General features: G+C 34.1%; 2 protein-coding genes across 2 annotated transcripts; both read left to right on the top strand.

Moving 5' to 3' along the window:
* Positions 1–450: 450 nt before the first annotated feature.
* On the top strand, positions 451–981 carry LOC107954811 (uncharacterized). The gene has a single exon (XM_016890495.1). It carries the CDS (start codon positions 451–453, stop codon positions 979–981), a length of 531 nt encoding a protein of 176 aa, XP_016745984.1.
* Positions 982–5232: 4251 nt separating this feature from the next.
* Positions 5233–13902, top strand: LOC107962766 (uncharacterized). Its single transcript, XM_041082201.1, has 11 exons — positions 5233–5308; positions 5463–5574; positions 5765–5794; positions 6722–6803; positions 8839–8996; positions 9463–9619; positions 9714–9920; positions 10222–10398; positions 11590–11667; positions 12444–13076; positions 13604–13902. The coding sequence occupies exons 1-8, from the start codon at positions 5233–5235 to the stop codon at positions 10360–10362; spliced, it is 963 nt and encodes a 320-aa protein (XP_040938135.1). The 3' UTR covers positions 10363–10398; positions 11590–11667; positions 12444–13076; positions 13604–13902.
* The last annotated feature ends 1839 nt before the right edge of the window (positions 13903–15741 follow it).

The raw sequence follows: 15741 nt of genomic DNA, 5'->3' as shown, positions 1-15741 counted from the left end.
TAGGACTTTCCCTTTGTAATTAACAACCTATAAAAAGGCTGCCAATATAAAATAAAGCAAGCAGTTTATTTTCATCACAAACGTTAGTTTGGGGAATGGGGTTCAGTCAAGGACGAATTTGCCTTTTGAGTAACCAGAGGTCGAAGCAAGAATTCTTTCTCGTCTAGACCTGTGACTAGATCCTACGCCAAGGCGCTTAACAACTTGGTATCGGAGTCAGCTGTCATGGGTGATGAAAAAACTTTGACAGCTAAGCTGGAGGCATTCATGGAACAAATGGCTACAATGCAACAAGCATTAAAGGAGCAGATGGCGATGTTTTCTCTTTCGGTCCAAAAGACAACGAAAGGGGATTCAGAAAAGAATAATGAAGAATAGGGTAGCAGTGGAGGCAAGAAAAAAAATTCAGATTCGCAACACGATTGGGGCATGGTGCCATGATACTCTAAGATGGAATTTCCCACTTATGGTGGTGTTGGAGATCCTTTAGGATGGTTAAAAAGATGCGAAAATTTTTTTGGCAATGAACGGACCAACGAAGAAGACAAAGTTGGCCTAGCTTCATTCCATCTTTTAGGAGAGGCACAAATGTGGTTTGATCAAATCGAAGAAGAGGAGGCAAATCTGGATTGGGAATGCTTCAGAGAGTGTTGTCATGTCAGGTCTGGACCACCTATGAGTAATAACCCCTTGAGGGAACTTGTAAACCTGAGACAAACTGGGACGGTAGAAGAATATCAATGCCAATTTCAATCACTACTTGCTAGGACTACTGATCTTAAACCTCGGCAACAAGTAAACCTTTTTACTGCTGAATTAGTAGAGGAACTAAGAATTGATATTGAAATGCAACAACCAGAAAACCTTGGAGTTGCAATGAATATAGCTCGAGCTTTGGAACGTAAACAAAAAGTCTCTTCCAAGATTTTATCTCAAACCAGTCTAAACTGGTCAGCTTCCCAAAATGCTGGTAGCACTTGAATTATTCCAACAACTAAGAGCTTTGAAAAGGGAGGAGGACAAACAACGAAACCAATGGGGAATAACAGCAAAATAGGTTCTTCTGCACCATTTATCAAGCGATTGACACGAGCAGAAATGACAGAAAGAAGGGCTAAGGGATTGTGTTATAATTGTGACGAGTCTTACTCTATGGGACACAGATGTAAAAGGCTATTTTGGATAGAAGTACTAGATATTGAATATGAGCAAGATGATGAGGTAGATGATCTTGAAATTTCTTTACATGCCATTGGAAGAACTTGCAATTCATCTACTATGCAACTAACAGCAAAGGTGTCAAGAAAAACAGTGTTAGTTCTTGTTGATTCGGGCAGTACACATAACTTTCTACGTGAAGGTCTAATGCCAAGATTGGGACTGAAAATACAAAAGAAATCTGGGTTGCAAGTATATGTGGCAAATAGAGAACGGGTTCCTAGCATAGGCATTTGTAAATCAGTACAGTTCGTTGTGGCCAATGACAATTTTCAAGCCGATTTTTATACAATACCATTAGAAGGGTTTGATATGATTTGGGGGGTTAAATGGTTATGTACCCTTGGTCCAATATTATGGGATTTCAGCTCCTTAACTATGCAATTTGTAGTAAACAAAAAGAAGATACTATGGTAAGGGCAGCACCCAGAACCGTCTGGGTTACCTCCTAACCGCAAATGTAACCATCGAATAACTCTTAAACCAGGAACGAGACCTATTGTAGTTAGGCCTTATCGATATCCACATTTTCAAAAGGATGAAATTGAAAAGCAGTGTGATCAAATGTTACAACAAAGAATCATTCGACCCAGTAGATCACCATTCTCTTCTCCAGTACTCTTGGTAAAGAAACATGACGGGTCATGGCGTTTTTGCATTGATTATCGAGAGCTTAATGCTTGCTCTATTAAAGACAAATATCCGATTCCTGTAGTTGATGAATTGTTGGACGAACTTCATGGGGCAAAATATTTTACAAAATTGGATTTACGGTCGGGATATTTTCAAATTAGAATGGCAACTATAGATGTGGAAAAGGCAGCCTTCCGAACCCACCATGGACACTTTGAATTTCTTATTATGCCATTTGGGTTTACCAATGCCCTTTCCATATTTCAGAGTTTGATGAATGACATTTTTCGCCCTTATTTGCGTAAGTTTGTTTTAGTCTTCTTTGATGACATATTAGTTTATAGCAAAACATGGATTGAACATATACATCATGTAAGATTAGTTTTTGAACTCTTAAGGGATAACATGTTGTTCTTAAAGAAATCCAAGTGTTTCTTTGGAGAGTCACAGGTAACCTACCTCGGTCATGTCATCCATGGTGAAGGAGTTGAGGTTGATCACACTAGAATTAAAGATGTCACCTATTGGCGACTCTTAAAACTACCAAGGCTCTACGAGGCTTTCTTAGGCTGGCAGGATATTACAGAAAATTCATTAAAAATTATGGACAAGTGGCTACACCCTTAACATCTCTTCTAAAGAAAAATGCTTCAACTGGACTATGGAAGCTGATGTTGCTTTCACCCAATTAAAAACATTTCTTTCAGTAGCCCTAGTCTTTCAATTACCCAACTTTGAGGAGGAATTTATGGTAGAATGTGATACTTCAGATAGCAGATTTGAAACCGTATTACAACAAAAGGGACACCCTATTGCATTTTCAGTTGCAAGATTGCAAATCGACACCTTAAGTTGGCGGCCTACGAACATGAATTAATTGGTTTGGCAAAGGTAGTGACTCATTGGCAGCCCTATCTTTGGGGAAGGCACTTCCTCATCCATACTGATCACTTCAGTCTTAAGTACTTGTTAGACCAACGACTTACAACATCCCCACAACAGCATTGGATCAGCAAGTTAATGGGGTTTGATTTCCGAGTGGAGTATAAAGCAGGGAAGTTGAATAGAGCTGCAAATGCTTTATTAGAAAAGACGAAGACTTACTACACCTCATGAATGTTTCATTCCCTCGAGTTGAAATTCTTAAAGCCATCAGACAAGAAATAGAAGCTTCCCCAGAATTATCATAACTCCAACAACAAATTCTACAAGGAAAATTAGGGTCCGAGTGGGTATTACAAGATAGGTTGATTTTCTTCAAATGGAGGTTGTACCTTTTACCTACCTCACCAATTATTCCCACTATTATTTCCTCTATAGATGCTATGGCACATGAAGGGGGATTGAAAACATTGCATCATCTTCGTCAAGATTTTTTTTGGAAAGGAGTGAAGCTTGAAACCTTAGAATTTGTGCAACATTGTTCAGTATGCCAATGCCACAAATGGAAAAATTTACAACCTGCTGGTTTACTTCAACCTCTTCCAATACCACAACACGTTTGGGCTGATATCTCTATGGATTTCGTAGAGGGTCTACCCAAAGTAAAAGGGAAATCGGTACTTATAGTGGTTGTGGACGGACTCTCGAAGTACGCTCATTTTTTACCCTTGTCCCATTAGTTTACTGCTATATCTATTGCTACCGTCTTCTTTGCAGAGGTATTCCGACTTCATGGCTTGCCAAAATCCATAGTTTCTGACCGTGATAAAGTTTTCCTCAGCCTGTTTTGGAAGGAATTATTTCGTCAAAGTGGTTCTAAGCTCGCTTTTTCTTCAGCATACCATCCCCAATTTGATGGTCAAATGGAGGTAGTTAACCGAACAATAGAATTGTACCTACGATGCCTCTCTAATGATCGTCCACGATAGTGGGTCGATTGGGTTCCATGAGCTAAGTATTGCTACAACACCCCATATCACACTTCCCTAGCCACCCCTTTCCAATTAGTATACGGTAGGGATCCACCTCGATTTCTCTCCTATTCAGCTGGTTCTACAAGGATTGAAGCTGTGGATAAAGCTCTACAAGATAGGGATGCACTTTTACAAAATTCTCGGGATAGACTCTTGCAAGCTCAGCAACAAATGAAGAACACTTATGATTTGGGGCACAGAGAGTTGAATTTTAAAGTCGAGGATTGGGTTTGGTTATGGCTTCAACAATATCGACAATTGACGATAACTAAACAGAAACATCACAAGTTGTTGCCAAAATATTTTGGTCCTTTTAAGGTCTTGAACAAAATAAGAACAGTGGCCTATCAGCTTGAATTACCTACAGGTAGCAGAATACATGATGTATTCGATGTTTCTTTCCTCAAAGAATACAAAGGACCTCAACTAGATGCGGTAGGAGACTTGCCCTTAGTATATGATGGCAAGGCCTTACCTACTCCACAAGCTATTATTAATACTAGGCTTAATCGAGGTCAACGGGAACTATTAGTGCAATGGGGAGGATGTCCCCAAGAAGATGCCACTTGGGAACCAATTGATAGTTTTCGAGTAGCTTATCCTGAATTTGAGCTTGAGGACAAGCTCAATTCCGAGAAGGGAAGTAATGATATAGATGTTTTCATTAGAAAATAATATCAAAGAAGGAATAGGAATTAGAGTTTTACATTTATTTAATTTCTTTAGGAGTTTTAATTTTACTAGGTTTTTTATAAACTTTAAATTAAGAATTCTATTAGGACTTTAAATTAAAAATTCTATTTGGACTTTAAATTAGGAATTAGATTAGGACTTTCCCTTTGTAATTAACAACCTATAAAAAGGCTGCCAATATAAAATAAACCAAGAAGTTTATTTTCATCACAAACGTTAGTTTGGGGAATGGGGTTCAGTCAAGGACGAATCTGCCTTTTGAGTAACCATAGGTCGAAGCAAGAATTCTTTCTTGTCTAGACCTGTGACTAGATCCTACGCCAAGGCGCTTAACAGAGATATTCCACGTCATATTTCTGGTCTATCCTCTTTGTGGCATCCTGATCTTAGTGGTAACAATTTCATCAGCATACCTGCATCTCTTACTCGACTCTAAAAGCTTGGAAATCTTATATTGTCAAATTGCAACATATGCACTCTTGGTGAAGCAGATAATCATAGTGATATTTCTGATCTATCCTCTTTGAGTCATCTCGATCTTAGTGGTAACAATTTCATAAGCATACCTGCATCTCTTACTCGACTCTCAAAGCTTAAATTGCTTGCATTATCAAATTGCAACATGTGCACTCTTGGTAAAGAAAATACTCATAGTTATATTTCTGATCTATCCTCTGAGGCATCTTGATCTTAGTGATAACAATTTCATCAGCATACCTGCATTCTTACTCGACTATCCAAGCTTGAATATCTTATATTGTCAAATTGCAACATGTGCACTCTTAGTGAAGCAGATATTCATGGTGATATTTCTGGTATATCCTCTTTGATACGTCTTGATCTTAGTGGTAAGAATTTCATCACCATTCCTTTGGCTCTTACTCAAACTTTCCAGGCTCAAATTGCTTAAATTGTCAGATTGCAAGATGCTTAAATCGTTGCCTGAGCTACCAACAAGTATAGCAGCTGTGAATATAGATGGTTGTTCTTGACTTGAAGTAGTTGCAAGTCCATCAAAAGTATGCAATTTAGTGGGTTGTGATGAGATTAGTGCCATTAACTGCTTCAAATTGGCTGAGAAAATCAATGCATTAACTCAAAGTTGGGAATTCCGGTACAATTGCAAAAATAAAAGTGGTGGAAAAAGAGAAAACACTACCATCCGTGGAGTTCTTGAATTGGATTGGATTCTTGTAGAAGATGTGACCTTTTGTATGGGTTGTAAAATTAGTTTAAAGAACCCACTTGAATCTACGCCTGCAAGTAACCTTTGAAACTGAACTGACCCTGATTGATATCTGAAGATGCAAGGTTCAGGAGGAAAAGCAACACAAGTATGATCAAACAAGACATCATTACACACACAAAATATATATATAGATACAATAGACATTTAGATAACCAATCAGTTAGGTAATGAGCAGCCTTGATTTCATAATCATCAAACCCAACATTTAGATCTTACAAAGAGAGAAATTTTATAAGGGTACAGTAGAACCTGTCTTTTGTTGACTGAGCTGCAGTGAAAATGCATTCGCAAGAACGATCTTTTCGATTCTAAGGAGCTCATAGAGAAGTATTCCACAAATATATTTGATTTTCAACCTGAAATAATAATAATAATTACTACTATAATTATAATTGACAGCAATAAAAGCACGGACACATTTTCAACAAATCATGAGGCATGGTACGAGGTAAACTCCAATTTGAATTCACATCCCTTAGAACCCCTTCAATCGTCGTGACACCAATATTAATGTCGGTTGTCTCATTCGAATTAAGCTTAACCCAACCTTCCTTGGGATGTCAACATTGCTTTGCAGCTCTGGAGATCATTGTAACAAAAATATTAGAAGACCCCATGTGAGTTGAACTTTTAGCCCAGGATAGACTAGACATTACAACTTCCCCATTGCTGTTACTTGCATCTTTAAACACAAAAGTATTACGACACTTCCAAAGACATCAACAAATAATAGGAAACAAAGTCGATCAGTCTACGCCCCAACAAATAAAAGAAAAATCCCTCAAAACTTGTATGGTTGCCTCAAACTGCTCACATCTTGAGTAACTAGTGTCAGTTGTCACATGTCATCAAGCTCTCTCCTCATTCGCTAACAAACGTCCCTTAAAATGAATTAATTCAAAGAAAATGTCTTATTCATTGAAGACCTTTGCATTTCCTGATCCTATTCCAATCCTCACTTGCCATATCCCATCCATCTCTTGCAACTGATCTGTAAGTTGTTGCCTCTCAGGATGTTGGAGTTCGACAAAGACCCATTGAGGTTCGACCAGAAAGTAGGTATACCCCCACCCTATAAAACGATGACAATCCTTGTATGTAATTGTAGGGTGGTGAAGCATGATCTATCGTAGTTTGAAATGTTAAATTAGGTTCTCCTGTATATTTAACAAGCTTGTTCTTAAATAGTTTAAAAGTATTTTTATGTTTTTTTATCAATTTTAGTTTTAGTTTCAATGCTAGCTTTTATCACATTTGAAACCCAAATTGATAAAACTGTGTCATTAGAGGTCTAATAATTAATTTAAACTTCACTATAGGAAAATAGGGCTTTAGCGGCGTTTTATCAAAAAACGCCGCAAAAATTGTAAAACACAGAGCAATAGCGGCATTTTACTAAAATCGCCGCTAAAAACAGAGCAATAGCAGCGCTTTTGGTAAAACACCGTTAAAAGTCGGAGCATTAGCGGCGCTTTTGGTAAAACGCCGCTAAAAGTCATATAACCCTTTAAACCCAAAAAATCATAAACACTAATCTATAACCCCTAAAACACTAAACCTCTAAATCTTAAAAACCTTAAACCCTAAATTATAACTTTTAAAACCCTAAACCCCTAAAAACATCACATGGATGTTGATGTGTATATACATATATATTAATGTAAAAGCTTATGTTCATAATAAATAATGGAAGCAATACTTAATATTGATTAAATTTATTTTTTGGTTTACGGTTTAATATTTAAGGTTTAAGGTCTATGATTTAAGGTTTTATGGTTTAAGGTTTAATGGCCATGGGTATATATATAGTATGTTAATCAAGTGAATCATATTCAATAATTAAATCCTAAACCCTATAATTAATTATTATTATCGATAATAGATATCTTGATTTTGATAAAAAAATATTTTTTATATATTAATAAGTGTTATATTGTTTAATGGATTGAAGGGATTTGTGGAAAACGTTTTAAATGATAAGTTTACCTTTAAATTTTATTAATAGTTTTTTGTTTATACTATTTTAATATTTATCTATACTGATTAATTAAAATATATATTTATTTATACGAACGAAAATTCTCTGCACTCATTTGTGTCTCCATGTTTTTTAATTGTAACTCATTTTCTTTTTAAAATATATATTTGTGTCTTCACGTTTTTTCGTTTTTTTACACAATTATTGATATAACATCATTTTAGATTTATATATTGCATGGATACATAAATATTTATATTTATTCAATATAAAAATATATTGATGTATTTATTTTTTTAAATGTGTATGATTAAATCAAAATTAAAGTTTCAACTATACATTTAAACCACAATTAGAATTTCACGTCTACAATTACACATTAAACCACTACAGCAAAAAAGAGAAAATCAAAATCCCTAATTTTTTGTTAAAAATAAAAAAAATTAAAATTAAGCAATAGTGACGTTTTAGACAAAACACCACAAAAATATGTTAAAAATTTTGAAAGAAAAAGAATAGAAAAAAATATGTTAAAAATAAAAAAAATTAAAATTAAGCAATAGTGGCGTTTTTAGACGAAACGCCACAAAAATATGTTAAAAATTTTAAAAGAAAAAGAATAGAAAAAAATGTTAAAAATAAAAAAAAATTAAAATTAAGCAATAGTGACGTTTTTAGACAAAAGGCCACAAAAATTTAAACTATACTGTGAAAAGTTAAGCTATACTGGCGTTTTTAGTGGAAACGCCGCAAACAGAGAAAATCAAAATCCCCTATTTTTTGTTACCCGCTCGTTACTCCCTCTTCTTCTGCGTTTTCGCTTATTATTTAACAGGACTCTCATTCTCTCCTCAACCTTTTATCAAAGGGACAGTCATCTAAACGGAAATTGAAGCCGAAAGCTCGTTGAAATCCCTTACCAACTACCAAGGTTATTTTCTTAAGATTCAGCGATTTGAAGTGTTTTAACTCGAAATTAAAGTTGGATAGAAAATCTCAAAAGCTGGGAAAAGTAAAGAAATATTCTTAAGATTTAGCGATTTTGGGTAGTTCTATTGACAAGCTTTTCTGATTTTCAGCTTTGATTTTTCTTTCTTTTGTTGAGTTGTGAAGGTTAAGGTCTTGAGTGATGGCATTACAAGAGAAGTTAGATAGATTTAAACAGCAGCAGGAGAAGTGTCAGTCGATGCTCTCCAACATTTCAGCAAAATCAGCATCTTCTAGGTCCACTCCAAAACCTGCACTTGCGGCCGCCGCCCACTTTCCCAGTGCAAGACCTTTGGAGTAGAACAATTAGTCTCCAACAATGGTACATATGTGTCTGTTCTCTTGCTTATTTGTTCCCCCCAAGGTTCTACTGTATGTTTTCTTTGAATTTCATGCGATTCTATTTGTATTCAATTCTGGGTCCTTTGAAGTAATGTAGTCTACGTGATAAATTGAGTACTTTCTATTTGTCCTTTGAAGCAGAACAATTAGTCTCCATAAAACCTGTCAATAAAGATGTGAGTAAAGACATCTGAACCAATGCAAATTTGAGGTTAAACTGTTTGGTATGTTGAGTCTGCCTTTTAATAAAGATGTTGAGTTTGAATAAGTGTGATGATAAATACTTGAAATGGTATTGTCCCTGAGTTAAACTATAAAAGCTTAAATGTTATAGTTAAAATAGATAAATGTGAAGACTCTTGAACCCTAGCCTAATCAAAACTTGCTCTCATGAGTTCATATCAATAGTTCTTTCTAGATTGTCATCCTTGGTAGGAATTTTATAGGCACTTGAAAAAGAGGCTTGCTGCTGTATTTGAGCAACAGCGAGCTGAAAGAATCTGTAAGGAAATAGAGGAGCAGGAGTTTGAAGAAGCACAGGTGTTTCTACAGGAAACTGAAAAGCATTTGAAAAGAGGGAAAAGGAAGCCAATTTTAGATGGGGTGAACAGCCATTTATTTTCATTAAGTTTCCGACTCCTATAAGCTGTTCTTTATTTTTATTTTTTATTTAAGTTCTGACTATGCATGCGTCCAGGAGAAATTAACAAAGCAAACCTTGCTTGAGCAGGCGATGAGTGAGCAGCTAAAGGAGAGGCAGGAACAGGAGAAGAGACTACAAAAGGTTGCGAAAACAATGAACCATATGGAAAGAGCTAAGAGAGAGGAAGCAGCACCTTTGATTGAAGCCGCTTTTCAACGACGACTGCTAGAAGAGAAGGTGCTTCATGAACGTGAACAACAGGTAAAATTTTAATTCCTTGTTTTGCAGTTGAAAGAAGTACTTTGTTTTGAGTGCTTCTCTTTCCAGGTCTTGTAACATATGACCTTTCATGTTTTATAAACATATCAAAGACTTTGATTTGTTATCTTAAGTCTGCCTCAACAGATGTTCTATCTTCATTTGCATTTCCATATCTTGAAGGGAAGAGCAGCGTTTATATGTCGCAGTCTTTCTTTATGAGAGGTTCTGTTTTGTTTTGTATTTTTGCCATTGTCAACCTTTTTGATATAATCATTCGTAATTCTGTTTTTCTATGTTGTAGCTGGAAGTTGAGTTGAGTAGGCAGCATCATGATGGGGACTTGAAAGAGAAGAATAGGTTGGCACGCATGTTAGAAAATTATTCAGGCCTGGAAGCAGGAAAGGGATATCAAGAGGAAGAAAATATTCTATGTGAGGTCTAAAGAGGAGAGAATAAGAGGAAGCACGCAAACGTGAAGGTATGTACTTTTATATACTAATTTGATTATTTTTTTAATAATTACTTGACCTGAAATTATACTCTGATTTTGAACTACCTCAGGATTTTTTTTCTCTGGACAATTGATTTAGTTGATTATTAAATTTCCCTTTTCTCATAACCATCTTACCTTCTATTTTGGTTGCCTTTCCTTTTGAAAGGTTCCTTTGAATGGAAGGGTATTTGTAAGTTTTTATGCTTTCATCTGAACTTATTTATTGGCACTTCAAAATTTGCAGTTTATTATATGAAAATGATGAACAATATCTAACGCATTAATCAGATTTAATGTTACATGATTTCTATTGCTATCTACAATCAGATTTAATATACGTTTAAATTCAAGTTTTTATGATTATTTTAACAGTAAAATTCTAGTATATAATTATTAAAGAATATTGAAAATTAAATTGTAATTTTATTAATATTTCAAAATATAAGCATCTAAAAGTTGGCACTAAGAAATATCTATTTTTTTTGAAAAATGTATTAACAACAATATCCTCAGGTGTTTGCCAAACTACATGTTAATGTTATCAAGAGTATCCACTATTTATTTGTCACAAAATCTCCATATAAATTTGGTATAATATAATCATAAATTTTTTGCTATAAATACAACACTGAGTTTTATTTTAACCACTAAATTAAAAACATATATAATTTTATCGCTGAATTATACAAAATTTTTTATTTAAGTTACTAGATTGTTAAGTTTTTTTTTTTTAAAGTTCTGCCATTAAGCTTCAAGTAATAATTCAATGATTGGTATAGTAAATCAATATTCATTGATAGATAAAAGAACATACTTTAAATCTAAGTCAATTTAACAGTCAATATTGGATATCAGTGAAAAAAGTTGTTTAAACTTTAGTTCGTAAATTCGTGACATCAAAAATTATTTCATGAAAAAAATGAACTGTAAAAGACAAAAGGGAAAGAGAGTTTTGGGCTGAAATAGTCATGTATTGGCCACAACCATCTAACTTGGGGACATGAATTGCTTAGTTTTGGGCCGATTGCATGGTAACATGGTAACATTTGAAATTCAATCTTCGAAAACTTTGCACCAGCTTTCCTAACCGTATGATGACTTTTAATAATGAATTACCAATGAATATTCGTGGCAGACATTGAGTATGCAATTAGTTATATTATTACTTTAATGCAGGCTGCAGAACAGGATTATGAGAAGGAAAAACTTAACAAAAGGATTGCTAAATTATTTGGTGGTGTGGCAGTGATACAGGTAACCATTAGTTAGTTGAAGGGACATTCTATATAGTTTGTCCATATGGAATTTGTTTTAAGAAATTTTATATTATTTCTATCCAATTTTTGATGTGATATTCTTTTGAAAATTTAAAGGTTGGAGCTCAAACTAATTTTATGATACTGCATGTTGAATTTTATGATTTTTGGGACATGAAAGATGCGGTTCGACTTTGAAAAAAATTAATGAGTAAAAGCCGGATTAAATCTCATGATTTTACCTTGTTTATGCCGTTTAAACAGCCTGGTAAGGACAAGTTTTCCAGCATTTGTAGAAGAGTCTAGTATGTCTTATGTTATTCAAATTCAAATTTGATTAATGGCTGCATTATACTGTCTGATTCTTGGACACATTAAATGTGTTTTGGCATGGATAATTTCTAGGTTTATTAAGGTCCAAATGTAGATATAATGATTGTGAAATCAACTATTTAAATTTAGTGATGTGCCATGTTAAAGATTGTAAATTTTAGACAAAATTATGGTAAAGTCAGCATGTTGAAGCCACAAATTATCTGATTTATGCTGATTGAAATAGTTTGTGTATGGGGAGTTATTTATGCATACAAACTTTATTTCAAGACATATAATTAAAGCAAATACATATAATTATATACATAATCAAATTTTAAAATATTTCTTTTAACTTATTGTAAATATTTTTAAGGAAAACAATGTTCTAATATAATCTGCTAGTTTTAGCGTAAAGCAATTTTATTTTAATTTGTTTCATTGCTTTTTTATGTGGTGTAGGGGTATGTTGGAATTCACTTCGGGATTCAGAGACTTTCTACTAAAACTGGAGCTGCTTCGATCTATTGTGGATTCTGGTTTTGAACATCCTTCCGAATAATACCGTTGAATAACTGATATAATGTTTTAATTTGTTTCATTTTTTTGCTACTTGTTTTTAGCTTTGCTGCTATTTATCATCTTTTTTTTTCTTTTTTAAATTCTTGTATTTGCTCTAGTTTTGTTGCGTGATTGTTTGTCTATTTTGTGTTTTTTTGTTGTTAGTTTTGTGTTATAATTTGTTCCAAAGTTAGATTTCAAATCTTTAGATTTATAATTAGGGCTTATTGGATTTACTGGTATTTTTAGTCAAAGCTAACTGTTCATCAGACCCTGATATTGCCTTTTGTGCTTGTAATTTTAGATACTAGAAGTAAAGAATAATTTCTATATAACGTTAAACAACAGGAGGTAAAATATAGTTTGGGGTGGAATTGAGCAAAGGCTTCAGAACTGTGATTTTGAGTTGAGTTTATGTTTACTCCTTGATTGTACTGATAATAAATTTGTCAGGGAATCTTATGCATTGGCTTTCTCAAATGTTCTCGCCAGCAAAAGGAAATTACAAGGGAACAAGCAGTTCAAGATCTGGAGGTAAGCTATGAGAGTTGTTCAAAGCTGGCCTTTTGGTTTACATCTTGCCTTGATGATTTCTTATTTATGTATTCTTTTGTTTGATCAATTGGAGGTCTAGTCATACTCTGAATGCTTCTTTTTTTATATTCAAACCTCTCCTACCACATTATAATCAAGTGTTCTTAAGTTGACAGATATACTGTAAGAACCCATTCTTATCGTGCGTTACAAGTGATTGTTGTTAAGATATTGAACCCACAACCTTTCAGGAGTCTTGAACAGTTCATTTTAAGGATATTTTCTAACATTTAATACATTGCTTACTTTAACTGAATTCAAGAAAAAAGTGATGCTTAATTACACGGCATTGGTTAACATTTCTCTTAAGAAATTTATCAATAAACACCTTAACATGATAAGAATATTGGAGATTTTGCAATATGGTATTGATTTGTAGGGTATTTCAGGCCAATATTGTGAAAGTATCACAGCTGTGAACTAATTTTCTCATCAAATACCATAATCTCATGGACATTTATATGCAGGAAATGGAGAGAAGAAGAGAAGAACTTGAACAATTGCTATTAGCAGAAAGGGTATGAGAGAATGTAGGTGATTAAGTCAAATGGAGAAAGGGACATTATGTCCTTGTTGTGTGCAAGTGTTTTCTCCTTGAGACAGGCAAGGAACCTGACATCAAGAATGGTTCAACTTAAAGATGCTTCTTTGTACTCATTCTCATCCTTTTTATATTTTTCGATGCTTTCTTCAAGTAGGATACTAAGAATTTCCTGTACTATTCTTTCTGATTGCTTATAAAATAGTTTGCTCATTAGAACCTTCATTTTCTTGTCTTTTATTTATTTGTGTAAATCATTTTTCTTTGTTTAGTGACACAACGAATCTTTGAACATAATTTCTGTTGAGTTACATATAAATGATTTTTTAAAAATTGTGTATAGTTTAAAGTTCAAATTTAAAAAATAAAACATAATATAATATTTATCATAGAAAATAAATATTATTTAATTAAAATATATTTTTTAAAGTTTATACTTTTTAGCAACGTTTGTCAAAAAAGCGTCGCTAAAGGTCTATTATATAGCGGCATTTTTAGAAAAAGTCCCGCTAAAGGTCATGACCTTTAGCGGCGTTTGTGGGAAAAGCGCCGCTAAAAGTCATGACCTTTAGAATAGACACCGCAAACTTTAGCGCTGTTAGCAATAGCGGTGTTTTTTGCGGCGCTTGTAAAAACGCCGCTAAAAGCCTAAAAAAACGCCGCTAAAAGTCAGTTTTGCTGTAGTGGGCTTGTATAGGGAGGTGATTGAGACTAAACATCAAGGAGGACCTCAACTGTTGTGGAGGTCGTGTCACAAGTGCTTGTGTGTCATATTGCTTGTTGAACTTCACCAAATTTCAACATGGAGTAGTTTGTTGTGGAGATTGTGACACTAAGCATAGGGTGTCGCGACATTGAGCTTTGAAGCCACGATTCAAAACCCTCAAGGTTGCAACTATTAAACTTTGGCCTGCAATGCAACAGGAAACCAGCATTCAAGCTGAACCAGAGGAGTAGCAGCATTTTGTTTATTTTGTTCATTTGTAACTTGATTTAGTTCCTTTGTAATTTGACTTTTAAAGTTAGTAGGATTTGTTAAAGATTTGATTGTGATATAAAGGCTCATATGTCAGCTACATTTTGTGTCTAATTCTAGCTAGGCTTAAGTCATGTATTAATGGGAACAGTTAAACATTAGGTAACTGCCATATTTCTTTGTAATATGAATGCATCTCCTGTTAATGAAAAAAGATCAGATTTTTGGAGATCAAATTTATTTTTCTTCTTGTCCAAATTTTGGCATCGTTTTCTTTTCTTCTCTTCTTCTTCTTTGTTTTATGCAAAATCCAACATATGTTATCCGGATTACTTATGTATATGGCATATTGCTTATTCAAGTATTGAAGTTTAACTTTACTTTATCCGGATTACTTGCTTCTGTTTTCTTCCTCTGCTGTCCAAACCCCAACAGCAACTTCAAGCCAAAAGATGAAGATGAAACCAATGGCCTGTCATCCCAGTGGCGACACTATCAAAGAGCCTCTCATGCCCCCTTCATGCCAACTGCAATGAGTGTCATTATACCAAAACGTAGGCTGATTTTTGGGTGATTTATTTTTTAAGGGATTTTTCAATAATATGTTGCCTCTGATATAAATCAAATTGCAGTTAGTTGTTCCCTACACTTTGTCCACTGCAATGCTAGAGAGAGAGGAAGCAACAAGCAAAAGGGAACTTAGCTTTAAGAAGAGATCAAGGCAAGGCTAAGAATGACGTCCCAACCCCATCCAATGGTTTCTGGTATCGATGTAGTTAGGAAGAAGTCAGAAGTCTAGATTCGCAGAGTTTAGAATTTGATTTAAAAGAATTTGGATAGGTAGAAGAGTATACGGAGAAAGACAAATGAAGCATATAGTTTTATTGTTATAGATTTAAGGCATGTTCTAAAAACTCTAAAATTTTTATTCAAGGTTTTATAATGTAGTGATTAAACAAAGCATGGATTAATTGCATTTAAAAATTAAATTGTTTTTTAGATCCTAATGGAATTTTTATTTTTTTTATATTTAAGTCCTTACTATGAGATTTCAATTAATTCAATCTGTTCCTTAATTTAACATTCCA

This window comes from Gossypium hirsutum, chromosome A11 (assembly GCF_007990345.1).
Source record: "Gossypium hirsutum isolate 1008001.06 chromosome A11, Gossypium_hirsutum_v2.1, whole genome shotgun sequence".
NCBI lineage: Eukaryota > Viridiplantae > Streptophyta > Magnoliopsida > Malvales > Malvaceae > Gossypium > Gossypium hirsutum.
This window is presented reverse-complemented; position numbering and strand designations above follow the sequence as displayed.